Source organism: Drosophila miranda, assembly GCF_003369915.1.
Source record: "Drosophila miranda strain MSH22 chromosome Y unlocalized genomic scaffold, D.miranda_PacBio2.1 Contig_Y35_pilon, whole genome shotgun sequence".
Classification (NCBI taxonomy): Eukaryota; Metazoa; Arthropoda; class Insecta; order Diptera; family Drosophilidae; genus Drosophila; species Drosophila miranda.
Genome location: NW_022881620.1, coordinates 1 through 25,015, shown reverse-complemented (window position 1 = coordinate 25,015; position 25,015 = coordinate 1). Strand labels below are relative to the sequence as shown.

Below are 25,015 nucleotides of genomic sequence, written 5' to 3'. Positions count from 1 at the left end.
ACCGCTTCTGCGTGGTCTTTTTCGGTTTTGTCAGTGACGAGACCGCAAAGGGAAAAAGTGTTGACCGTCGTTTGCGAGCTATGCATAAAACTGATGATCCAGTCAATGTATGTTTTAGGAAAACACTCATTTTCCATTAGTCTTTTTAAGAATTTCAGGTTGACACAATTGTAGGCATTGTTGAGGTCAACAACCACAAGAGTAACGTGTTCCTTGTTCTTTTTCTTTGCCGCTACCACATTGATGACATCATTTATGCACATCGCTGCAGACTTGTTTTTTTTGGTATGCATAAGATCTGTAGGGTATATTCTTGTTTTCTTGTATATGCTTTTCCAGCCTGGCTTTCACCATGCCATTTACTGTCTTGGCTAGAACCGAAATGAGGGATATGGGTCGAAAATGTTTTAAGTCAGTCAGATCCATGTTTTTTTCGGTATTGGTACAATTCTGATAGATCTCCATTCGACTGGGAAATCGCACATAGCCACTCGACGGTTGTAAAAATGTACAAGTTCTGTCTTTATACTAGTGTTGAGAGCACTCAGCATCTCGTATGTGATGTGATCTATTCCTCCTGCCGTTTTTCTGTTTCTGACTAACACAGCCTCTAACTCTTTCAAGGAAAAGAAAGGATTTTCATTGTTCTTGGTTGAGTACATTTCTTCGTCTACATCTTTTGCTTCTGAGGTTATTTGTTCGTTAAGGAATTCCAGGTATGGCCCAGCTTTGTCAGGGTCGAAAATTTCTGGGGTGTTCTCTTGACAGTTTTTTAGATTTCTGAGGAATCTCCAGGCTTCTCTTGAGCTCGATTTTACATTTAACTCTGTTAACTTCCTGGCATAGCTAGTTCTTTTGGCAATTTTAACAGATTTTTTCCATTTAACCTTGAGGTTAACAGCAGAACAATAATTTTGAAAGGAGGGTTCTGAAGCTGCCTTCTTCTGCGACTCTGCAAACTCCCTGAATAGTTTGGCTAAATTCTCGTCCCACCATAATTTTGGACATTTGTTTTTGATTTCATAAGTAGCTGCTTTTATTTCCTGTTGGATGTTCTTCGCTAAATTATCCATATCTTTGTCGGCCTCAAACTGGCTTAGCTTTTTCAGTAGCCTGTTTTTGGCAAGGAAAGTTTTGAGTTTGTGTTGATATCCTGCTGTTTCAAAGGTTATTGGGTGATGGTGGCTGCCTCCTAGGTAAAACTTTTCGCATTTCCAATTCTCTATATGAATACCCTTTGTAAAAGTTAAATCGAGTACAGACCCTGATGTTGAGTCGATGTGTCTTCTGAATGTGAGACTGTGGTCATTTGCTAGACTGTAGCCAGCATTTGACATAGCTTGCATGAGAAAAGTTCCCTTTTCACTGTTGGTTCTGTCTCCAGAAAAGGTATGTCTTGCGTTAAAATCTCCTGCAATTATGACTTTTCCGAATGCATCTAAATATTCAAGGAAATTGTTAATCGCTTGCTTGAAGGATGCAAGAGTCAACAATGGTTCAAGATATACTGAGGTGATAAGAAATTTATCTTTGATGTTGATGGTTCTTGCTATAATTATATCTTGCTCTGTCTCATATATCAGTCTTTTAACTCTTAATTCTTTTTTGTAGGCAATCGCCACTCCTCCATAACCGTCCTCTCTATGTTTTTCTAACATATTGAAGTTGGCTAGTTTCCTAAAACGGAGATCGTGAGAGAAAACGTCAGCCAGAATGGCAAAGTCGAAGTTTTCATTGTTTAAGTAGAATACTAGGTCGTTTTTATTGGCTTTAATAGATTGAATGTTATGTTGTAAAAATTTCATATTTATTTAGATGTTTTAAAAAGGTTCGTTTCTCTCTGTTTGTTCATTTTTCTGTCTGCATTATGTTCCATATTGTAATCATTTGTACTGGTCACTTTTTTTGATGGATGTGACACATTTGTTTTCTTTTAGTTCTTTGTTTTCAAAAAATGGTACGTGATTACTAGAATCGCTGGTATATGATTCTAAGTGATAGTGGGGTTTTTGTGCAGGAACCAAAGGTCTCTGCACTAACCTGCTCGCATAACTGTGTTTTTTTAAAACTTCATTTGCTTTAACGTTTTTGTTTTGAACATTTTCCTCATTTATATCTAGTTTTGTTAAGTTTTTTCATAATTATCTAACAGCGAAAAATTTTGATGGATTGAGTAAGTGCTAAGCACTTCCTTACGCGCGATTTTTTTGATTGTCATTATTTTGTTAATGTCCATCTCCTTTTCCCATACTGGGCACATCAGTCTGTCCCTAGCTGAGTGATTTTTCCCATTGCAAAGGATACATTTGAGACCATTGCACTCCTCGACTCCGCATTTATAGCACCTCCTAGCTGATTTGCATCTGGTCGAAGTGTGACCAAGTCTGCCACAATTATAACATTGCCTTACTCTGGGAACATATATGCTTACTTTCATCCCACATATCCCAAAAAGAGATACCTTTTCTGGGATGTCTGAACCCTCAAAACCAATTTTGACTGTTTCTAATGGTATGAGCTTGAATGTTTCGTTGTTGTCATCGGTTGTAATTTTCTGCCTTCTTGCTAATCTTTCAATTGACCTAATTTTTATGTTAGAAGTAATATTATCCATAATTTCATTCTCAGAAAAACCGAGGGGCACCCCTTTAATTACTCTATAGGATTCCACATAGCCTTTTGGTATAAATACCACTAAATTCATTTTTTTTAACTCCTCATTTAAAACTAAATCATTTGCTTCGCTGAAAACCTTAAAATAAATCTTGTATAGTGTAGGCGGAAGAGCTACGATTTCTTTAATTCCTTTGATTTTAAGGTGTCTTATTTTTTCAAAAAAGAATAAGCCATTTTTGGTGTTTTTGTTTTCGAAGATGGTACTGTTCTTAGTCGATACTAGTACAGCCGCATCCCCGATGTGGCACTCACTATACAACACTGTTTCTCTTTCGATACCTACATTTGATGGGTTTATAATCGGATTAGTATTTTTATTCAGTGTTTTAGTCATTTCAGTATTTCCAGTAAAACCATTTATGGCATTTGTGTGAGAATTGTGAACGGTCACACCGTCAGAAGCCTCCACCATTTTGTTACTGTCATCGTCTATCAGCATTTTGTTATTTATGTCTGTATTGGTGTTGTCGCTTTTTTGTTCCTTGCGCATCTTTTTTGCTCGGTACTTTTCGTTAGTCAAGCTGTCGAATATGTCCTCTTTCACACCTGAACACAAAGCACTGAGGTTTTTTGCTATTGTTTTTTGCCACCGCTTTTTGCCACCTGATCAGGGGGTTTCAATTTGGCAGACACCGAGTGACCGGCGTCCGCCATACTTGCTGGTTTAACCAGATTGCCAAAGACTTACCTCTCCTTTGGGAAATGAAAAGAGGAATAATTTATATATTGATGAAGATTTGTATGAAATAAACAATGATCCAATTTTTACAATCACTTTTAATTAAGCCTTTGTTGCTTGGAAAAAGTCACCTTTCAGACTGTTAAGAAAAAACACGACCGGTCTCGCTCGCTGATGAAAAGGAAGTGTTATCGGCAGACATTATTGTCACTTTTTTACCAGCGCTTCGCTTCGTTTGAGTGTGTTTCAGTGTGACCTGATCTATCGCGGTCTTATGGATAAAATCTATGGCAGCCCTCAGAAATATACCAAAAAATACCGTAAGTCTACTGACGATTCTATTGTACATTTCCTCGTATTTTAATATTTGGTTTAATATTACTAGCTACGGCCCTCAGCTCTGAAAACGTAATTTTATCTGATTGATAAATCAATTTTCTACAACACCACACAATTTTAAATATTCCTTTTATTGGAATTGATTGTAAAATAAGTTTAAACAATTTCCACTAACTTCTCCACCAAATGTTCGCCCTGTTTTCATATAAGCCCCATAGAAGCTGTGGAGATAATGTTTTTTATCCCCAATCGGCCGACTAATTATTTCGAATTAAATAAAACTCGGCGCAGAAATAAAATTACGATATGTTCTTTAATGCGTGACATCCAAATTGCATGTGTGGCTTGCCTGCCCTTTACATTGCGGCTCCGATCGCAAGGCGCAGCTTCGCTCGGCCGACGTCGGTAGGCAAACGCAAAGCGGAGATAGCGAAGAGCGAGCTGGCAGAGAGCGTTTAGCAGGGCAAGCAAGCGCAGAGCTTTAACAAACAAATGAGTGACATAGACATAAGTAACAAACAAAATAAGCGGCTGAGGGCCAAGAATTAGGTGCTATTTGGCAAGCAGCTAATCGGCTGGGTTCTGCTCCGAACATTCACCCCCCGTTGGAAGGCAAAGGCTTTCAACAGATCCATCCTGAAGAGGCAGAACCGCTATTTTTCCAACGGCCCTCTTGAAAAGGCCCTTTTGAGTGCGGATGACGGCTACTCTGATGGTTCCATCTTTTCCTGGGATGACGCTCTCAATGCGGCCAAGCGGCCACCTTAATGGTGGCAGCGTTTCCTCCTTGATCATGACGAGCGCTCCTAGCTTGATGTTTGGAGACGATGACCGCCACTTGCTCCGCTCCTGAAGAATCGAAAGATACGCCGTGCTCCATTTTCTCCAAAACCCCTGCTTCATTTGACACAGCCGCTGCCATCGACTAAGTAGGTTGACCCGGAGATGCGCCACATCTGGCTCGTCGAATGCAGCTTTCGGGGCTCCATTGAGAAAGTGGTTTGGCGTGAGCACATCTAGATCATCGGAACTTTCTGTAATTGCATAAAGCGGACGGGAATTTAACAAAGCAGAGATTTCACAAGCCAAGGTCTGAATTTCATCAAGAGTAAAAATGTAGGTCCCGACGATGCGATGAAAATGATATTTAGCTGCTTTAACAGCCGCCTCCCACAAACCCCCAAAATGAGGTGAGCGAGGGGGATGAATTTCCAGTCGATTCCACTAGAAACGCAGAGATGTGACACAGTCGACGTATGAGGATCGCTGAGGAACATTTGCCGAAGCTCCAAAAGCTCATTTTTTGCTCCTACAAAATTTGTAGCGTTGTCTGACCAGATGATTCGAGGTTTGGGACGTAGACTTATAAAACGCCTTAATGCTGCCAGAAAGGATTCTGTAGATAGATCCCGAACGACTTCCAAATGAGTTGCTTTGGTGCTAAAGCATACGAAGACAGCGATGTAACATTTGATAGGAGGCCTGCTTCTGACTTCCGACTTGTGATAAAAGGGTCCGCAAAAATCAACGCCCGTTGTGTGGAATGCTGGATTAATAATAGGAGGAGCATTGCCTCCTGAGAGCGGCGATCTTGGCAGAGTAACCCGTAGCCCATCCACGACTCTCACTAATCTCCCGACCTCTGCTCTTTTGCGTCCCCCCACAGGTGGCGATGGTGGAGGTGCAGCTGGACCCCGACACAAAGGTTCCGCCCGGAATGCTAGTGGCGTTTGCGATCTGCACCACTATGCTGGTGGCCGTGCATATGCTGGCTTTGATGATTAGCACCTGCATCCTGCCGAACATCGAGGTAGTGTGCAACCTGCACAGCATCTCCCTGGTGCACGAGTCGCCGCACGAGCGCCTGCACTGGTACATTGAGACGGCGTGGGCATTTTCGACGCTGCTGGGGTTGATCCTATTCCTGCTGGAGATAGCCATACTGTGCTGGGTAAAGTTCTATGATCTGAGCCCGCCGGCGGCCTGGTCGGCCTGCGTGGTGCTGATACCCGTGATGATTATCTTCCTGGCTTTCGCCATACACTTCTATCGGTCTCTGGTGACGCACAAGTACGAGGTGACGGTCTCCGGCATACGGGAGCTGGAGATCCTCAAGGAGCAGATGGAACAGGATCACCTCGAGCACCATAACAACCATAATCGCAATAACGGCATCCACTACGGTGCCGCCGGCGACATCGTTTAGCAGTATCAATCGCGCGAGGATCCCACGAAGCAATAAACCATCTCGGCGATCCTTCTCTGAAAACTTAACGAAAACGAAAAGAAAAGACACTTACGGCAGTGGGCCAGAGGCCTCGCCGTCAATCCTCAGACTAAATAAGTGAATATTTTGTAAATTTGTAGTTGATGCAAATTGTGATACGCAGAAGGCAGTAGATTTTTATTATACAAAAACAGTATGAGTACGTATATTCTAAAGGATTGTGCCCCGAGCAATGTTTCTTTAAGCTCAAGACCTTTACACATCGTAACCCCTGTGTACTCATCGCATGCAATGATGAAAGACCCAAACTAAAGGAATACTACTTTCAAGTTTAAACCACTGTGTTGACTAAATATTCCTCAATATTAGCTTGTATATTTGTTGTAACTAGTTGGCGCGTCCGCTAATATCTGTATTGTATTTTAGTGGTATGCCATCGCTCGCGATGTCAGACCCAGACCTCATCCATAGCGCAGTCTTCCCTCGCCCACGTAGTGTGTAAGAACCCAATAATTCGAACCGAACCAGATCGTGTTAGCCCAAATTTTGATATTGATAGGCGAATATGTAAGCGAAATTGCGCTGTAATTTATACACGTACGATTAAACGATTTTTTCTACCTATATTTAACCGAAGCAAGCGATTTTCTATTGCCGTTCCCCCCGCCTGACCTCCATCAGGTCGTTAGGCTTGCGTGCCAGGAGCGACTGGAAGAGCGACTAGCTAACGAAAGTTTTTGGATGGGGGCAAACGGAGCCAGGACACATGGTTGGGGTTGATTAGAAAAGGGACACCGCACGCACCCCAGGACACGAAAGAAGAGCACAGATGACAAACCCAAAGCGGGGCTGGGGCTCAGTTGTCTGCAACATGTCGTGCCATGCTGGTGGCGGCAATGGTGTTCGAAGCCTGCGCTATCCTGCCGGAGGACATGGCCGCTATCAGGGCAAGTGGCTGAGGAACCAACACCACGGCTATGGAGTGAAATCGAGCCGTCGTGGATTGGTGTACGAGGGCCAGTGGCAGCGGGGCCAACGTCATGGCTACGGATCCATGCGGCGGGAGTCCCCTGATGGCCAGGTGCATCGCCTCTATGTGGGTCATTGGCGCCATGACAAGCGCAGCGGGGAGGGAAAACAGTACTACGACGATGGATCCGTCTATTTTGGTCAGTGGCAGATGAACAAGCGGCAAGGACGCGGCATACATTGGTATGCGGACAGACGCGTCTATGTGGGGGAATGGCTCCAGGATGCCATGCACGGACGGGGCGTCCTCTTCTCGGGTGAGTCCTCTAACAAAATGAAAGTTCAGTAGAATCCTCGTCGATCCATATGTTTCGTCTGTGTTCAGCAAACGGAAAGCGCTATGTGGGAGAGTTCCAGGAGGGCTGCAAGTCGGGCGCTGGCTTCTTCGACCACGGACAGAATCGGATTCAGTTTGGTCGGTGGGTCCAGGACATCTGCAAGAGTTCGCTGATACGCGTGCTCAAGCAATAAGAACATTTTAGACATTCTCTGGAAGGTCGATCTCCTTGCCATAACGTTTATAAATACACAATCAAATGGAATAAGGACAAGCTACAAACAAATATTAGCTATAAACTATTATAAGCCTATGCAAGTGTCAGTTCTGATCAGTTCCTTTGCCGCCGCCTAAGGCTGACTGTCTCCTGCTGGGGTGCAGGCTCCGGTACCTTCCGACGTGGTCGTCCCCGCGTGGTCGCTGGCGTTTCCTCGAGTTGCCTGTTGCGGGCACGAGAGCTCCTTGCATCACTAGTCGGATACCGCTTCACTGAGGCTGCCGATGAGGTGGAAGGCGTCTCTTCCATGGTATCGTCCAATTCGATGATCTCTGGTACTTTTAGTTGGCTACCAATTCTAGCGGAGCGTGTCTTTGTGGCCTTGGCTGGCACAGATTGGGATCGTTTCAGTTGAGAGGGAGCCGGAGTCGAAGCTGAAACCGAAGCAGCATCGTCATCGCTTATCTCGATCGTCTGGCAGGCATTCAGATCCACATGATCCGATGGTGGCGTGTTCTCATTGCCGCTCTTGCTGCTACTGCTGCTGCTGTTGCTGCAGCCGATGGGTGGTCGCAATTCCAGCTCCGTGTATATCTTGAACCTGGGCGTCTTTCTGGCAGATGATTTTGCCTTGGTAGTCCCCTCAACAACACCTTTCCTGCGTTTATCCTCTGGCGAAGTGTTAAAAGCGAGGGCTCGCCTAATGGTCTTCGCCCTCGCTTTGCCAACGAGATGCAGCTCAAACCGGGCCGTCTTTATCTGGACCATGAGGTTGAAGCTATAGTTGATTTCCGCCGTTTGGGGCACTGATTTGAGAGCTGCCTCCGCATAGCTGAGAGCCTCCTTGCTCTTCTTTCTGAAGCGAAGATAGTTGATGTGGTAGAGTTCGTGCACGATGAGCATGGAGCCCAGTGTGGCGGTGCGTACGGGATCCTCCTGCAGCCAATTGCCTGCCCCTACGTAGAAGTCGTCCAGCTGATCGGTCTCCCTTTTCAAGAAGTTTAAGCGGGCATGGAGACATCCCACGATAAAGTAGAAACATTGCAGCTGCATGCTGTCCCGTAGATGGGGCGGCATCCCTTGCTTGCTCACATAGCGCTGCAGCTGATGGCTGGTGGGAATTGGCTCGTGCATGGGCAGAGACTTGAGTGTGGCCACGTCCAGCTGGTTCTGCTTCTTTATCGGCTCCACGAGCTGCATGAGCAGCATGTTGCTGGTCAGCTCGCTCATGGCATTCGCCTTGTGATCTTCCTTGGCGGCTATTGCGGGGATGTATTTGGCCGATGTCTGCTCCACCAGCGTTCGACTAAGCGGCTTGATGGCGAGCAAATGGTCCAGGAGGCGCAGCTTGGACTGCGCCTGGTCCAGGTACTCATTCTGCAGGTTCATCCAGAGCCACGAGATGAGCACCTCAATGGTCCGCAGGGCCATACCCGACTGCAGCACCAGGTTAAGCGTGGTGCCGTAAAAGGCGAACGGCGCGGTCAGCCGATTGGCCGCACACTCGGTGCTCTCCCTCACGAGGTCAGCCAGCAGCAGCTGCAGGGCTCCCAGGTCCACGCTGGACACTGTGCAGTAGTTGCGCACGCTGTCGACCAGCGTGTCTAGGTGTCGCAGGGGCAACGGCCTCCTAGGCAGGCTGCTGCACCGCGTCTTCCGCCTGTAGTCCAATCGAAAACGAACTGTCTGGATTGTGATCTGCACAATGTCGCTCTTGCCAACTCGCTCATCGAACTGGGCGCGCAGCTCCTCGGCCTGCAGCAACAGCAGCTGGGCGTGGCACAGACAGTCCTGCCGCGCATAGTAGCTGGCCATGTGGCAGATGCAGAGCATCACTATAGTATGTTGGCGCTTAAAGAACCATCCGTTTTGGAGCTGAGGCCACAGATCGTCGAGCAGCTCCTGCGCTCGATCCACCTCCTCGGAGAGTTGGAGCTGCTGGTTAGAACTCAGGTGGTCTTGTCCCAGGAAGTGGGTCAGGGCTCGCAGGTAGGTGAATCTCTCGTCCAGCATTTGCCCAATCCTGAGTATCAGCAGCCAGGCTTCATCGGCCTGCGCCATGTAGCCCATGGTGGACAGAGCCATGGCTGCAGCAACTGCATCGTCGATCAGGGCTTCCCAGTCGATTGGTGTATCGTCGCAGCCGAGCGGCTCTTGGTCTGCACGTTCGAAGAAGGCCGCGAAGCCAGCGATGGCCGATGTAGCCAACTCCACCAGGCGATGCTCCCGCTTAATGTTGAGCTCCAGCAAGTTGTTCTTGACGATTAACTCCTCCAGGCTGTTCTCGGCCGTCTCCTTGATCGAGAACTTGGTCTTCTGTGCCTCCAAAGCCTCCAGCAGCACACTGATACTGGTATGGCCAATGGCCAGCTGTTGCATGCGGCTGAGCGGTTGCTTGAGGGCCGTGCTTTGCAGCTGGGAGCGCAGTTCCTCGCACTGACGCACCACCTCGCTGTCGGTGCGCATCTTGCGTGCCAGGAGAACCAGGTGGTAGTCATTGTGACGGCAGCGTAGTATCGACTGCAGCAGGGGTACGGGCCGCGCACTCTGGAAGTGCAGCACGGCCAACAGATCCACATCGTATAGCTGTTTCTTTTGGGCGGGGGTTAGGGGGTTGGGCATAGGACTGGACTCGTGCCACTCGTAGACGCACTTCTCCGTATTATTGGCATTGTGGTAGTGGACGAAGAGCTGTGAACGCAACCGCGAGGGATTCGTTTGGGCCGCAAGGTAGGTGGACTGCAGACGGTTGGCCATGTCGGAGCTCTTGCAGTGGACACTGGCTTTGTAGATTCGCAGGAGCACACTAAGCATTTTCTGGCTGGTGATGAGCGGTCGTAGATGTTGCAAGGGCTCCAAGAAGGCCAGCACAAGGGACATTTGTTCGGGACACGCTACCTTTTCGGCCACGAGTGCCAGTAGACGCACCAGCTTGTCTAGCTCCATGGCGGAGGGCCCCAGGCACTTCATGCTCTTGGCCACGTCCAAGGTGTAGCCAAGAATGCCCAAGAGCGGCTTATAGGGTGCCTGAAGAGGAAGCTCATTAGGCAAAAGGTTTTCCAGCTGTGGCAGACGTACCTTGTCCGACTTCTGTTCGGTCGTCGGCTGCCAGTTAACGTAAGCTTCCAGGGCGCACATCCCGAAGGAGAGAAGGCAATGCCTGCGAATTCTTTTACAGGCCTCGTTGGAGCAGCTGGTCCCCAGCGGACTCCTCACTACGTTCACCGTCAGCCCAAGGCAGCCATGCAGCAGTTGAAAGTGGGCGGTGTATACCTCGGGACTGTCGTCGCCCTCGAGCTGCTGCCAAAAAATGTCTAAGGGAGGCTTGTTGCTGCTCTGATGAAGCAGCATCTGCAGGCGCTGGAAGAACACCAGCAGGTCCATGAACCACTGCTCTTTGGCGTGCGTCGCGCCCTTGTGCTCGAAGAAGTAGACGAACTTCTTGCACAGATCGATGTAAGTCCGCTTGAAGTCCGCCGTAGCCTCGCGCACGTACAACAGCTTGACATAGTAGTAGAGGAGCTGGATGGAGTAGTTCTGCGGAGAGACGTCCTTGTACAGGTCGCGACAAATGCGCAGCAACTTCAGTGCCAGTTGTTGTTCGAGCGGCGCTTCTATGGAAAACATGTCGATCTGCATCAGTGCCAGAACCAGGCCCAGATACTCCGTGAGTAATTGAGTAGTCAGCTCAGAGCTGGGTGTGGCCCAGCTGCAGCTCAGGAGCTTGAGAAGCGGGTCGTACATTTTCGTCGTGCTCTCGGGCGGAAGGGCGCTCAGGTACATCAGAAAGGCTTTGCCTCGCTTGCTGAACAGGGCATCATTCAGCTGGACCAGGAGAGCCGCATTCTTTGCCACTTTACGCTGGCGCATGGTGTCAAAGAGGACACCCATTGCCTCCAAGGCGTAATATAGTTGATCTGTGGCGGCGATGGGCAACGTCTCCTTCTGCATTTGCAAGTGAATGCCATTGAAGTGCGTCAGATGGATGTCCAAATAAAACTTGTAGTCAGCCTCCCCTTGCAGGCGGCAGGGCTGCGATCGGACTAGGCCGTACATTTTCTGGCATTCCGTCAGGGATTTCTGCGAAGCACCCGTACAATTACTACACTTCGTCCAGCCAGCAAGCATTTGGTTCTTCAACTTACCTACTGACAAAGCTCACGATGTATGTACCGCAGGCTCGTTAGATGAGCTTCCCACAGGCTCGGCTTCTCCTCGTAGGGCTCCACGTGTGGTACCACGGTGGCCGCAATGTCGCAGTAGAGATCGTCATGCTGGTGCAGATTGTCCTTCAAGGCGACACACAGCTGGCGCAACACGCTCAACTCATATCTTAGCGGAAAGGAGGCGTCGTTTATCCCGATGCCCTTGCTGAATTCCTTGAATTTCAGCTTAATTGTCGTGGCCGCAGCCTCAACATCGGATCGAGTGCCTTTCAACTGTTTCACTATATCGGCAGACATTATTATTATTATTTTTTTTTTGTTTGTTTTAAATCATCTCAAGGATGATCGGAATTTTGATCGTAGCACTGTAGCCACATTGATCAGATACTGGTGATGTAGTTTGGCGAGTTTGACAGGTCGGTATATAAAAAAAAAGAGGAAAATTACTTAACTGTTTTAGAAAATAAACTGAAATTACTTTATAACATGATGAAGAAAAAAGGGGTCAAAAGTTTAAGTCAGCAGTTTTGATGAAGATTGCCAGCTCTCTGAGATGTAGCGGCTCTTTTTTTATTAATATTCTGAGCCCGGCAAATCTTTGGCAATCGAAGATCAGGTGTTCGGCATATTCAGTTACATTGCACGTTTCGCAGATATTTGAGTCAATTGCTTTGATTCTGTGTAGGAAGACTTTGTCGTATGTGTGTTCCGTCATAAGTCTGTTAATGGTCTTGATGCTTTTAGCATTCCATTTAAGAGAAAAATGCCAGGGTTTACTGGGTATGTCTGGAAATATGTCTATGAGGCTGGATCCCTTCGTCCTACACTTCGTCCTGTAGTCCTCATTCCATTTGTATACTAAAAAGTTCCTAATTTCTCTTTGAGCCTCCTTGTAGCTGTATTTTATATTTATTGTAAACCCCTCACTTGTAGCAGCCTTTGCTGCTATGTCACTCTTTTCGTTGATGGCCACACCCTTGTGACCAGGGACCCATAGAATGTCAAGTTTCTGAATGTCTGATTGGTTAATTATGTTGTGAATATCATTCACTAGGTACGAGTCTGTATTCTTATTTTTAATTAAATTAATAGCTCCTAATCCATCACTTAAAATCAAAGCCTTTTTGTAATTATATTTAAGACATAGTTCGCAGGCCTTTTTAAGGCCTACGAGTTCGGCACCTACTGAGGATAATCTGTTTTCTATTTTGTACTTGTGGATATTTCCACTAGGCCATTCTACTATTCCTATGCCACATGTACTTTCTGTAACTGAGGCATCTGTTGATAGAATGTTCCAGTCGTCCTTTCTGTACTTGTTCAGAATCTCATAAAATATAGTTTTTATTTCTTCATTCTTCATTCTTCATTCATTTCTTCCTGAAAACAGGTGGCATTACACCAGCGAGGACAAAAATTTCGTGTTTGCTTGTGTCAGGTGGCACCCCAACACACCTTCTGAGTGATTTAGCTTGCGCTATTTCTATATCTTTACTTGCTCCAGATCCCATGTCTGAAAAACTTGTGATAGCATATTCTTGTTTTGTTCTAATAAAAGCTTTGAAGATGTTGGTACTTGTTTTAGGTTTTAGACCTGATTTGATAGTAGTCGCAAGCTGGAGGAGTCTGTTGCATTTTTTTGTTTGTTCTTTAACCATTTTTACATGACTGACATTTGACATGTTTGCGCTAATCAGTCTGCCTAAGAAACGGATATCTTTTCGATTTGGTATAGGCACATTTCTAACAGAAATATTTACCGCTCTGACCTGTCTTTTTCCTACATTCATTGCTGCAGATTTGCTTGGATTGAAGCTAAAACCGAGATCACCACATAGAAGGTTAAAGTCATTTAGTTTTTTATTAAGGTTTTCAACCGCTACAGTAAACTCTCTGTTGGGAGAGATTATAACGAAGTCATCTGCAAATTGCATCATATGAGTATTTCTATCACAGATCTGATGTAGTCTTTTTGTGTATACATTAAAAAGGAGGGGCGACAGACAAGAGCCCTGTGGGATTCCTCCCTGAACTACCTGAACAGCTTCCCCTATTTTCAGTAGGCTCATAGACATAAAACCATAGCTCGCAAATAACTGTTTACACTTTCGGCGTGTCTGCTAACAACCTCTCATTGACGAACACATTGAGAAAAGGGACTGAAAAGACCCGATCAAATCTGTTTTTGCTCAACTCGCTCTTCGCTCAAGCAAAGACCGACTTTTTCACTTCTCTTTTGTTCCTGTTTTTCACTGAGCATCTTGTCGCGAGCGAACGAAAAAAGTGTCTTTTGCGTATGTATGCGTGCTTGTACGTGTGGTGGCTGTGGCAACGATCACTTGCCTTCGTGAATTGTGTCAGACACTGTCCCAAACCCAAAATGAGCCTGTTCCTGAACAACTTTCCGAAATTTTTACTGATGTGAAGAACTTTGCTATGAACAATGGCCGTTTACCATTAAATGCCGATATATTGCAGCTTTTTAACGACATGAAGCTAAGATCACCACACTTGAATTCGCTCGCACAGGTGGTGCTGGCTACACCGGCCACTCAGGTATCGGTCGAAAGAGCCTTTTCAGCACTTCATTATATTTTGAATGAAAAACGTTGCTCTTTAAGTGCGGAAAATATTAACTCATTGTTAGTGGTTAAGCTAAATTCGTATTAATACAAAATATATACATACATATATACATACATCCATATCCATGTCTCTTCAGTTTGCAGAAAATTCGCATATAAGTATAAATATTACAATAACATAACCATAAGATGCGAAAAACATGAATAAATAAACATAAACACGAATAAAAAACTAAAAACACTTTACTCAGACACTTTTTGGGTTCTGCTCATCTAAAGACACTTTTGCTGCGAGCGCTTGACCAAAGTGTCTCTCTAAGCTGTTATTGTGAGACCCGATCGTGTGTCGGGCTCAACCGAAAACCCGAAACACATAACACAAGCGAAGAGACAAAAAGTGTTCTGCTCAGTGAGAGACCGCTTCTGCGTGGTCTTTTTCGGTTTTGTCAGTGACGAGACCGCAAAGGGAAAAAGTGTTGACCGTCGTTTGCGAGCTATGCATAAAACTGATGATCCAGTCAATGTATGTTTTAGGAAAACACTCATTTTCCATTAGTCTTTTTAAGAATTTCAGGTTGACACAATTGTAGGCATTGTTGAGGTCAACAACCACAAGAGTAACGTGTTCCTTGCTCTTTTTCTTTGCCGCTACCACATTGATGACATCATTTATGCACATCGCTGCAGACTTGTTTTTTTTGGTATGCATAAGATCTGTAGGGTATATTCTTGTTTTCTTGTATATGCTTTTCCAGCCTGGCTTTCACCATGCCATTTACTGTCTTGGCTAGAACCGAAATGAGGGATATGGGTCGAAAATGTTTTAAGTCAGTCAGATCCATGTTTTTTTCGGTATTGGTACAATTCTGATAGATCTCCATTCGACTGGGAAATCGCACATAGCCACTCGACGGTTGTAAAAATGTACAAGTTCTGTCTTTATACTAGTGTTGAGAGCACTCAGCATCTCGTATGTGATGTGATCTATTCCTCCTGCCGTTTTTCTGTTTCTGACTAACACAGCCTCTAACTCTTCCAAGGAAAAGAAAGGATTTTCATTGTTCTTGGTTGAGTACATTTCTTCGTCTACATCCTTTGCTTCTGAGGTTATTTGTTCGTTAAGGAATTCCAGGTATGGCCCAGCTTTGTCAGGGTCGAAAATTTCTGGGGTGTTCTCTTGACAGTTTTTTAGATTTCTGAGGAATCTCCAGGCTTCTCTTGAGTTCGATTTTACATTTAACTCTGTTAACTTCCTGGCATAGCTAGTTCTTTTGGCAATTTTAACAGATTTTTTCCATTTAACCTTGAGGTTAACAGCAGAACAATAATTTTGAAAGGAGGGTTCTGAAGCTGCCTTCTTCTGCGACTCTGCAAACTCCCTGAATAGTTTGGCTAAATTCTCGTCCCACCATAATTTTGGACATTTGTTTTTGATTTCATAAGTAGCTGCTTTTATTTCCTGTTGGATGTTCTTCGCTAAATTATCCATATCTTTGTCGGCCTCAAACTGGCTTAGCTTTTTCAGTAGCCTGTTTTTGGCAAGGAAAGTTTTGAGTTTGTGTTGATATCCTGCTGTTTCAAAGGTTATTGGGTGATGGTGGCTGCCTCCTAGGTAAAACTTTTCGCATTTCCAATTCTCTATATGAATACCCTTTGTAAAAGTTAAATCGAGTACAGACCCTGATGTTGAGTCGATGTGTCTTCTGAATGTGAGACTGTGGTCATTTGCTAGACTGTAGCCAGCATTTGACATAGCTTGCATGAGAAAAGTTCCCTTTTCACTGTTGGTTCTGTCTCCAAAAAAAGGTATGTCTTGCGTTAAAATCTCCTGCAATTATGACTTTTCCGAATGCATCTAAATATTCAAGGAAATTGTTAATCGCTTGCTTGAAGGATGCAAGAGACAACAAAGGTTCAAAATATACTGAGGTGATAAGAAATTTATCTTTGTTGCTGATGGTTCTTGCTATAATTATATCTTGCTCTGTCTCATATATCAGTCTTTTAACTCTTAATTCTTTTTTGTAGGCAATCGCCACTCCTCCATAACCGTCCTCTCTATGTTTTTCTAACCTATTGAAGTTGGCTAGTTTCCTAAAACGGAGATCGTGAGAGAAAACTTCAGCCAGAATGGCAAAGTCGAAGTTTTCATTGTTTAAGTAGAATACTAGGTCGTTTTTATTGGCTTTAATAGATTGAATGTTATGTTGTAAAAATTTCATATTTATTTAGATGTTTTAAAAAGGTTCGTTTCTCTCTGTTTGTTAATTTTTCTGTCTGCATTATGTTCCATATTGTAATCATTTGTACTGGTCACTTTTTTTGATGGATGTGACACATCATTTGAGTCGACTAAACGAGACAACATGTCAACCATCTGTTGAATGGTCAATTTGTTTTCTTTTAGTTCTTTGTTTTCAAAAAATGGTACGTGATTACTAGAATCGCTGGTATATGATTCTAAGTGATAGTGGGGTTTTTGTGCAGGAACCAAACGTCTCTGCACTAACCTGCTCGCATAACTGTGTTTTTTTAAAACTTCATTTGCCTTAACGTTTTTGTTTTGAACATTTTCCTCATTTATATCTAGTTTTGGATAGTTTTTTTCATAATTATCTAACAGCGAAAAATTTTGATGGATTGAGTAAGTGCTAAGCACTTCCTTACTCGCGATTTTTTTGATTGTCATTATTTTGTTAATGTCCATCTCCTTTTCCCATACTGGGCACATCAGTCTGTCCCTAGCTGAGTGATTTTTCCCATTGCAAAGGATACATTTGAGACCATTGCACTCCTCGACTCCGCATTTATAGCACCTCCTAGCTGATTTGCATCTGGTCGAAGTGTGACCAAGTCTGCCACAATTATAACATTGCCTTACTCTGGGAACATATATGCTTACTTTCATCCCACATATCCCAAAAAGAGATACCTTTTCTGGGATGTCTGAACCCTCAAAACCAATTTTGACTGTTTCTAATGGTATGAGCTTGAATGTTTCGTTGTTGTCATCGGTTGTAATTTTCTGCCTTCTTGCTAATCTTTCAATTGACCTAATTTTTATGTTAGAAGTAATATTATCCATAATTTCATTCTCAGAAAAACCGAGGGGCACCCCTTTAATTACTCTATAGGATTCCACATAGTCTTTTGGTATAAATACCACTAAATTCATTTTTTTTAACTCCTCATTTAAAACTAAATCATTTGCTTCGCTGAAAACCTTAAAATAAATCTTGTATAGTGTAGGCGCAAGAGCTACGATTTCTTTAATTCCTTTGATTTTAAGGTGTCTTATTTTTTTAAAAAAGAATAAGCCATTTTTTGGTGTTTTTGTTTTCGAAGATGGTACTGTTCTTAGTCGATACTAGTACAGCCGCATCCCCGATGTGGCACTCACTATACAGCACTGTTTCTCTTTCGATACCTACATTTGATGGGTTTATAATCGGATTAGTATTTTTATTCAGTGTTTTAGTCATTTCAGTATTTCCAGTAAAACCATTTATGGCATTTGTGTAAGAATTGTGAACGGTCACACCGTCAGAAGCCTCCACCATTTTGTTACTGTCATCGTCTATCAGCATTTTGTTATTTATGTCTGTATTGGTGTTGTCGCTTTTTTGTTCCTTGCGCATCTTTTTTGCTGGGTACTTTTCGTTAGTCAAGCTGTCGAATATGTCCTCTTTCACACCTGAACACAAAGCACTGAGGTTTTTTGCTATTGTTTTTTGCCACCGCTTTTTGCCACCTGATCAGGGGTTTCAATTTGGCAGACACCGAGTGACCGGCGTCCGCCATACTTGCTGGTTTAACCAGATTGCCAAAGACTTACCTCTCCTTTGGGAAATGAAAAGAGGAATAATTTATATATTGATGAAGATTTGTATGAAATAAACAATGATCCAATTTTTACAATCACTTTTAATTAAGCCTTTGTTGCTTGGAAAAAGTCACCTTTCAGACTGTTAAGAAAAAACACGACCGGTCTCGCTCGCTGATGAAAAGGAAGTGTTATCGGCAGACATTATTGTCACTTTTTTTACCAGCGCTTCGCTTCGTTTGAGTGTGTTTCAGTGTGACCTGATCTATCGCGTCTTATGGATAAAATCTATGCAGCCCTCAGAAATATACCAAAAAATACCGTAAGTCTACTGACGATTCTATTGTACATTTCCTCGTATTTTAATATTTGGTTTAATATTACTAGCTACGGCCCTCAGCTCTGAAAACGTAATTTTATCCGATTGATAAATCAATTTTCTACAACACCACACAATTTTAAATATTCCTTTTATTGGAATTGATTGTAAAATAAGTTTAAACAATTTCCACTATCTTCTCTACCAAATGTTCGCCCTGTTTTCATATAAGCCCCATAGAAGCTGTGGAGATAATGTTTTTTATCCCCAATCGGCCGACTAATTATTTCGAATTAAATAAAACTCGGCGCAGAAATAAAATTACGATATGTTCTTTAATGCGTGACATCCAAATTGCATGTGTGGCTTGCCTGCCCTTTACATTGCGGCTCCGATCGCAAGGCGCAGCTTCGCTCGGCCGACGTCGTAGGCAAACGCAAAGCGGAGATAGCGAAGAGCGAGCTGGCAGAGAGCGTTTAGCAGGGCAAGCAAGCGCAGAGCTTTAACAAACAAATGAGTGACATAGACATAAGTAACAAACAAAATAAGCGGCTGAGGGCAAGAATTAGGTGCTATTTGAACATTCACCCCCGTTGGAAGGCAAAGGCTTTCAACAGATCCATCCTGAAGGGGCAGAACCGCTATTTTTCCAACGGCCCTCTTGAAAAAGGCCCTTTTGAGTGCGGATGACGGCTACTCTGATGGTTTCCATCTTTTCCTGGATGACGCTCTCAATGCGGCCAAGCGGCCACCTTAATGGTGATCATGACGAGCGCTCCTAGCTTGATGTTTGGAGACGATGACCGCCACTTGCTCCGCTCCTGAAGAATCGAAAGATACGCCGTGCTCCATTTTCTCCAAAACGCCTGCTTCATTTGACACAGCCGCTGCCATCGACTAAGTAGGTTGACCCGGAGATGCGCCACATCTGGCTCGTCGAATGCAGCTTTCGGGCTCCATTGAGAAAGTGGTTTGGCGTGAGCACATCTAGATCATCGGAACTTTCTGTAATTGCATAAAGCGGACGGGAATTTAACAAAGCAGAGATTTCACAAGCCAAGGTCTGAAATTTCATCAAGAGTAAAATGTAGGTCCCGACGATGCGATGAAAATGATATTTAGCTGCTTTAACAGCCGCCTCCACAAACCCCCAAAATGAGGTGAGCGAGGGGGGATGAATTTCCAGTCGATTCCACTAGAAACGCAGAGATGTGACACAGTCGACGTATGAGGATCGCTGAGGAACATTTGCCGAAGCTCCAAAAGCTCATTTTTTGCTCCTACAAAATTTGTAGCGTTGTCTGACCAGATGATTCGAGGTTTGGGACGTAGACTTATAAAACGCCTTAATGCTGCCAGAAAGGATTCTGTAGATAGATCCCGAACGACTTCCAAATGAGTTGCTTTGGTGCTAAAGCATACGAAGACAGCGATGTAACATTTGATAGGAGGCCTGCTTCTGACTTCCGACTTGTGATAAAGGGTCCGCAAAAATCAACGCCCGTTGTGTGGAATGCTGGATTAATAATAGGAGGAGCATTGCCTCCTGAGAGCGGCGATCTTGGCAGAGTAACCCGTAGCCCATCCACGACTCTCACTAATCTCCCACCTCTGCTCTTTTGCGTCCCCCCACAGGTGGCGATGGTGGAGGTGCAGCTGGACCCCGACACAAAGGTTCCGCCCGGAATGCTAGTGGCGTTTGCGATCTGCACCACTATGCTGGTGGCCGTGCATATGCTGGCTTTGATGATTAGCACCTGCATCCTGCCGAACATCGAGGTAGTGTGCAACCTGCACAGCATCTCCCTGGTGCACGAGTCGCCGCACGAGCGCCTGCACTGGTACATTGAGACGGCGTGGGCATTTTCGACGCTGCTGGGGTTGATCCTATTCCTGCTGGAGATAGCCATACTGTGCTGGGTAAAGTTCTATGATCTGAGCCGCCGGCGGCCTGGTCGGCCTGCGTGTGCTGATACCCGTGATGATTATCTTCCTGGCTTTCGCCATACACTTCTATCGTCTCTGGTGACGCACAAGTACGAGGTGACGGTCTCCGGCATACGGGAGCTGGAGATCCTCAAGGAGCAGATGGAACAGGATCACCTCGAGCACCATAACAACCATAATCGCAATAACGGCATCCACTACGGTGCCACCGGCGACATCGTTTAGCAGTATCAATCGCGCGAGGATCCCACGAAGCAATAAACCATCTCGGCGATCCTTCTCTGAAAACTTAACGAAAACGAAAAGAAAAGACACTTACGGCAGTGGGCCAGAGGCCTCGCCGTCAATCCTCAGACTAAATAAGTGAATATTTTGTAAATTTGTAGTTGATGCAAATTGTGATACGCAGAAGGCAGTAGATTTTTATTATACAAAAACAGTATGAGTACGTATATTCTAAAGGATTGTGCCCCGAGCAATGTTTCTTTAAGCTCAAGACCTTTACACATCGTAACCCCTGTGTACTCATCGCATGCAATGATGAAAGACCCAAACTAAAGGAATACTACTTTCAAGTTTAAACCACTGTGTTGACTAAATATTCCTCAATATTAGCTTGTATATTTGTTGTAACTAGTTGGCGCGTCCGCTAATATCTGTATTGTATTTTAGTGGTATGCCATCGCTCGCGATGTCAGACCCAGACCTCATCCATAGCGCAGTCTTCCCTCGCCCACGTAGTGTGTAAGAACCCAATAATTCGAACCGAACCAGATCGTGTTAGCCCAAATTTTGATATTGATAGGCGAATATGTAAGCGAAATTGCGCTGTAATTTATACACGTACGATTAAACGATTTTTTCTACCTATATTTAACCGAAGCAAGCGATTTTCTATTGCCGTTCCCCCCGCCTGACCTCCATCAGGTCGTTAGGCTTGCGTGCCAGGAGCGACTGGAAGAGCGACTAGCTAACGAAAGTTGTTGGATGGGGGCAAACGGAGCCAGGACACATGGTTGGGTTGATTAGAAAAGGGACACCGCACGCACCCCAGGACACGAAAGAAGAGCACAGATGACAAACCCAAAGCGGGGCTGGGGCTCAGTTGTCTGCAACATGTCGTGCCATGCTGGTGGCGGCAATGGTGTTCGAAGCCTGCGCTATCCTGCCGGAGGACATGGCCGCTATCAGGGCAAGTGGCTGAGGAACCAACACCACGGCTATGGAGTGAAATCGAGCCGTCGTGGATTGGTGTACGAGGCCAGTGGCAGCGGGGCCAACTCATGGCTACGGATCCATGCGGCGGGAGTCCCCTGATGGCCAGGTGCATCGCCTCTATGTGGGTCATTGGCGCCATGACAAGCGCAGCGGAAGGGAAAACAGTACTACGACGATGGATCCGTTCTATTTTGGTCAGTGGCAGCATGAACAAGCGGCAAGGACGCGGCATACATTGGTATGCGGACAGACGCGTCTATTGTGGGGAATGGCTCCAGGATGCCATGCACGGACGGGGCGTCCTCTTCTCGGGTGAGTCCTCTAACAAAATGAAAGTTCAGTAGAATCCTCGTCGATCCATATGTTTCGTCTGTGTTCAGCAAACGGAAAGCGCTATGTGGGAGAGTTCCAGGAGGGCTGCAAGTCGGGCGCTGCTTCTTCGACCACGGACAGAATCGATTCAGTTTGGTCGTGTGGTCCAGACATCTGCAAGAGTTCGCTGATACGCGTGCTCAACAATAAGAACATTTTAGACATTCTCTGGAAGGTCGATCTCCTTGCCATAACGTTTATAAATACACAATCAAATGGAATAAGGACAAGCTACAAACAAATATTAACTATAAACTATTATAAGCCTATGCAAAGTGTCAGTTCTGATCAGTTCCTTTGCCGCCGCCTAAGGCTGACTGTCTCCTGCTGGGGTGCATGCTCCCGTACCTTCCGACGTGGTCGTCCCGCGTGGTCGCTGGCGTTTCCTCGAGTTGCCTGTTGCGGGCACGAGTGCTCCTTGCATCACTAGTCGGATACCGCTTCACTGAGGCTGCCGATGAGGTGGAAGCGTCTCTTCCATGTATCGTCCAATTCGATGATCTCTGGTACTTTTAGTTGGCTACCAATTCTAGCGGAGCGTGTCTTTGTGGCCTTGGCTGGCACAGATTGGGATCGTTTCAGTTGAGAGGGAGCCGGAGTCGAAGCTGAAACCGAAGCAGCATCGTCATCGCTTATCTCGATCGTCTGGCAGGCATTCAGATCCACATGATCCGATGGTGGCGTGTTCTCATTGCCGCTCTTGCTGCTACTGCTGCTGCTGTTGCTGCAGCCGATGGTGGTCGCAATTCCAGCTCCGTGTATATCTTGAACCTGGGCGTCTTTCTGGCAGATGATTTTGCTTGGTAGTCCCCTCAACAACACCTTTCCTGCGTTTATCCTCTGGCGAAGTGTTAAAAGCGAAGGCTCGCCTAATGGTCTTCGGCCCTCGCTTTGCCAACGAGATGCAGCTCCAACCGGGCCGTCTTTATCTGGACCATGAGGTTTGAAGCTATAGTTGATGTCCGCCCGTTTGGGGCACTGATTGAGAGCTGCCTCGCATAGCTGAGAGCCTCCTTGTTCTTCTTTCTGAAGCGAAGATAGTTGATGTGGTAGAGTTCGTGCACGATGAGCATGGAGCCCAGTGTGGCGGTGCGTACGGGATCCTCCTGCAGCCAATTGCCTGCCCCTACGTAGAAGTCGTCCAGCTGATCGGTCTCCCTTTTCAAGAAGTTTAAGCGGGCATGGAGACATCCCACGATAAAGTAGAAACATTGCAGCTGCATGCTGTCCCGTAGATGGGCGGCATCCCTTGCTTGCTCACATAGCGCTGCAGCTGATGGCTGGTGGGAATTGGCTCGTGCATGGGCAGAGACATGGCACAATGCATTCGCCTTGTGATCTTCCTTGGCGGCTATTGCGGGGATGTATTTGGCCGATGTCTGCTCCACCAGCGTTCGACTAAGCGGGTTGATGGCGAGCAAATGGTCCAGGAGGCGCAGCTTGGACTGCGCCTGGTCCATGTACTCATTCTGCAGGTTCATCCAGAGCCACGAGATGAGCACCTCAATGGTCCGCAGGCCATACCGACTGCAGCACCAGGTTAAGCGTGGTGCCGTAAAAGGCGAACGGCGCGGTCAGCCGATTGGCCGCATACTCGGTGCTCTCCCTCACGAGGTCAGCTAGCAGCAGCTGCAGGGCTCCCAGGATGTCGCTCTTGCCAACTCGCTCATCGAACTGGGCGCGCAGCTCCTCGGCCTGCAGCAACAGCAGCTGGGCGTGGCACAGACAGTCCTGCCGCGCATAGTAGCTGGCCATGTGGCAGAGGCAGAGCATCACTATAGTATGTTGGCGCTTATAGAACCATCCGTTTTGGAGCTGAGGCCACAGATCGTCGAGCAGCTCCTGCGCTCGATCCAGAGTTGGAGCTGCTGGTTAGAATTCAGGTGGTCTTGTCCCAGGAAGTGGGTCAGGGCTCGCAGGTAGGTGAATCTCTCGTCCAGCATTTGCGCAATCCTGAGTATCAGCAGCCAGGCTTCATCGGCCTGCGCCATGTAGCCCATGGTGGACAGAGCCATGGCTGCAGCAACTGCATCGTCGATCAGGGCTTCCCAGTCGGTTGGTGTATCGTCGCAGCCGAGCGGCTCTTGGTCTGCACGTTCGAAGAAGGCCGCGAAGCCAGCGATGGCCGATGTAGCCAACTCCACCAGGCGATCCTCCCGCTTAATGTTGAGCTCCAGCAAGTTGTTCTTGACGATTAACTCCTCCAGGCTGTTCTCGGCCGTCTCCTTGATCGAGAACTTGGTCTTCTGTGCCTCCAAAGCCTCCAGCAGCACACTGATACTGGTATGGCCAATGACCAGCTGTTGCATGCGGCTGAGCGGTTGCTTGAGGCCGTGCTTTGCAGCTGGGAGCGCAGTTCCTCGCACTGACGCACCACCTCGCTGTCGGTGCGCATCTTGCGTGCCAGGAGAACCAGGTGGTAGTCATTGTGACGGCAGCGTAGTAGCGACTGCAGCAGGGGTACGGGCCGCGCACTCTGGAAGTGCAGCACGGCCAACAGATCCACATCGTATAGCTGTTTCTTTTGGGCGGGGGTTAGGGGTTGGGCATAGGACTGGACTCGTGCCACTCGTAGACGCACTTCTCCGTATTATTGGCATTGTGGTAGTGGACGAAGAGCTGTGAACGCAACCGCGAGGGATTCGTTTGGGCCGCAAGGTAGGTGGACTGCAGACGGTTGGCCATGTCGGAGCTCTTGCAGTGGACACTGGCTTTGTACATCCGCAGGAGCACACTAAGCATTTTCTGGCTGGTGATGAGCGGTCGTAGATGTTGCAAGGGCTCCAAGAAGGCCAGCACAAGGGACATTTGTTCGGGACACGCTACCTTTTCGGCCACGAGTGCCAGTAGACGCACCAGCTTGTCTAGCTCCATGGCGGGGGCCCCAGGCACTTCATGCTCTTGGCCACGTCCAAGGTGTAGCCAAGAATGCCCAAGAGCGGCTTATAGGGTGCCTGAAGAGAAAGCTCATTAGGTAAAAGGTTTTCCAGCTGTGGCAGACGTACCTTGTCCGACTTCTGTTCGGTCGTCGGCTGCCAGTTAACGTAAGCTTCCAGGGCGCACATCCCGAAGGAGAGAAGGCAATGCCTGCGAATGCTTTTACAGGCCTCGTTGGAGCAGCTGGTCCCCAGCGGACTCCTC

At 46.3% G+C, this 25,015-nt stretch overlaps 4 protein-coding genes and 1 pseudogene across 7 annotated transcripts; 3 read left to right on the top strand and 2 right to left on the bottom strand.

The window, feature by feature from the left end:
* Positions 1-1,728: 1,728 nt before the first annotated feature.
* LOC117194299 lies at positions 1,729-17,511 on the bottom strand. Its single transcript, XM_033398874.1, has 2 exons — positions 16,527-17,511; positions 1,729-1,914 (listed from the first exon to the last, which is right to left on the bottom strand). The coding sequence occupies exons 1-2, from the start codon at positions 17,368-17,370 to the stop codon at positions 1,808-1,810; spliced, it is 951 nt and encodes a 316-aa protein (XP_033254765.1). The 5' UTR covers positions 17,371-17,511; the 3' UTR covers positions 1,729-1,807.
* LOC117194301 (calcium release-activated calcium channel protein 1-like) lies at positions 3,628-6,547 on the top strand. Its single transcript, XM_033398876.1, has 2 exons — positions 3,628-3,675; positions 5,361-6,547. The coding sequence occupies exons 1-2, from the start codon at positions 3,643-3,645 to the stop codon at positions 5,898-5,900; spliced, it is 573 nt and encodes a 190-aa protein (XP_033254767.1). The 5' UTR covers positions 3,628-3,642; the 3' UTR covers positions 5,901-6,547.
* LOC117194300 (MORN repeat-containing protein 3-like) lies at positions 6,618-7,445 on the top strand. Its single transcript, XM_033398875.1, has 2 exons — positions 6,618-7,207; positions 7,276-7,445. The coding sequence occupies exons 1-2, from the start codon at positions 6,751-6,753 to the stop codon at positions 7,419-7,421; spliced, it is 603 nt and encodes a 200-aa protein (XP_033254766.1). The 5' UTR covers positions 6,618-6,750; the 3' UTR covers positions 7,422-7,445.
* LOC117194298 (protein three rows-like) lies at positions 7,436-11,935 on the bottom strand. 4 transcript variants are annotated; one of them, XM_033398870.1, is made up of 4 exons: positions 11,590-11,681; positions 10,523-11,524; positions 8,177-10,471; positions 7,436-8,137 (listed from the first exon to the last, which is right to left on the bottom strand). In XM_033398870.1, the coding sequence occupies exons 2-4, from the start codon at positions 11,498-11,500 to the stop codon at positions 7,559-7,561; spliced, it is 3,852 nt and encodes a 1,283-aa protein (XP_033254761.1). In that variant the 5' UTR covers positions 11,501-11,524; positions 11,590-11,681; the 3' UTR covers positions 7,436-7,558. The 4 variants fall into 4 exon arrangements, with proteins under 4 accessions (XP_033254761.1, XP_033254762.1, XP_033254764.1 ...); XM_033398871.1 differs by having other exon boundaries at positions 7,436-9,637; positions 9,794-10,471; XM_033398873.1 differs by having other exon boundaries at positions 7,436-10,471; positions 10,523-11,546; positions 11,594-11,935.
* Positions 17,512-18,295: 784 nt separating the features above from the next.
* LOC117194297 lies at positions 18,296-21,161 on the top strand (annotated as a pseudogene).
* The last annotated feature ends 3,854 nt before the right edge of the window (positions 21,162-25,015 follow it).

What these genes read in the sequence shown, in the direction of transcription:
- LOC117194301 (XM_033398876.1), top strand. Translation starts at nt 3,643, where the DNA reads ATGGCAGCCCTCAGAAATATACCAAAAAATACC. An exon ending in GAAATATACCAAAAAATACC is followed by an intron (nt 3,676 to 5,360) that starts GTAAGTCTACTG and finishes GTCCCCCCACAG; the next exon opens with GTGGCGATGGTGGAGGTGCA.
- LOC117194300 (XM_033398875.1), top strand. Translation starts at nt 6,751, where the DNA reads ATGACAAACCCAAAGCGGGGCTGGGGCTCAGTTGTCTGCAACATGTCG. An exon ending in ACGGGGCGTCCTCTTCTCGG is followed by an intron (nt 7,208 to 7,275) that starts GTGAGTCCTCTA and finishes GTCTGTGTTCAG; the next exon opens with CAAACGGAAAGCGCTATGTG.
- LOC117194298 (XM_033398873.1), bottom strand. Translation starts at nt 11,907, where the DNA reads ATGTCTGCCGATATAGTGAAACAGTTGAAAGGCACTCGATCCGATGTT. An exon ending in ATACATCGTGAGCTTTGTCA is followed by an intron (nt 11,547 to 11,593) that starts GTAGGTAAGTTG and finishes GACGAAGTGTAG; the next exon opens with TAATTGTACGGGTGCTTCGC. An exon ending in CCGAACAGAAGTCGGACAAG is followed by an intron (nt 10,472 to 10,522) that starts GTACGTCTGCCA and finishes CTTCCTCTTCAG; the next exon opens with GCACCCTATAAGCCGCTCTT.
- LOC117194299 (XM_033398874.1), bottom strand. Translation starts at nt 17,370, where the DNA reads ATGAATTTAGTGGTATTTATACCAAAAGACTATGTGGAATCCTATAGA. An exon ending in CGACTCAAATGATGTGTCAC is followed by an intron (nt 1,915 to 16,526) that starts ATCCATCAAAAA and finishes CAAATGTGTCAC; the next exon opens with ATCCATCAAAAAAAGTGACC.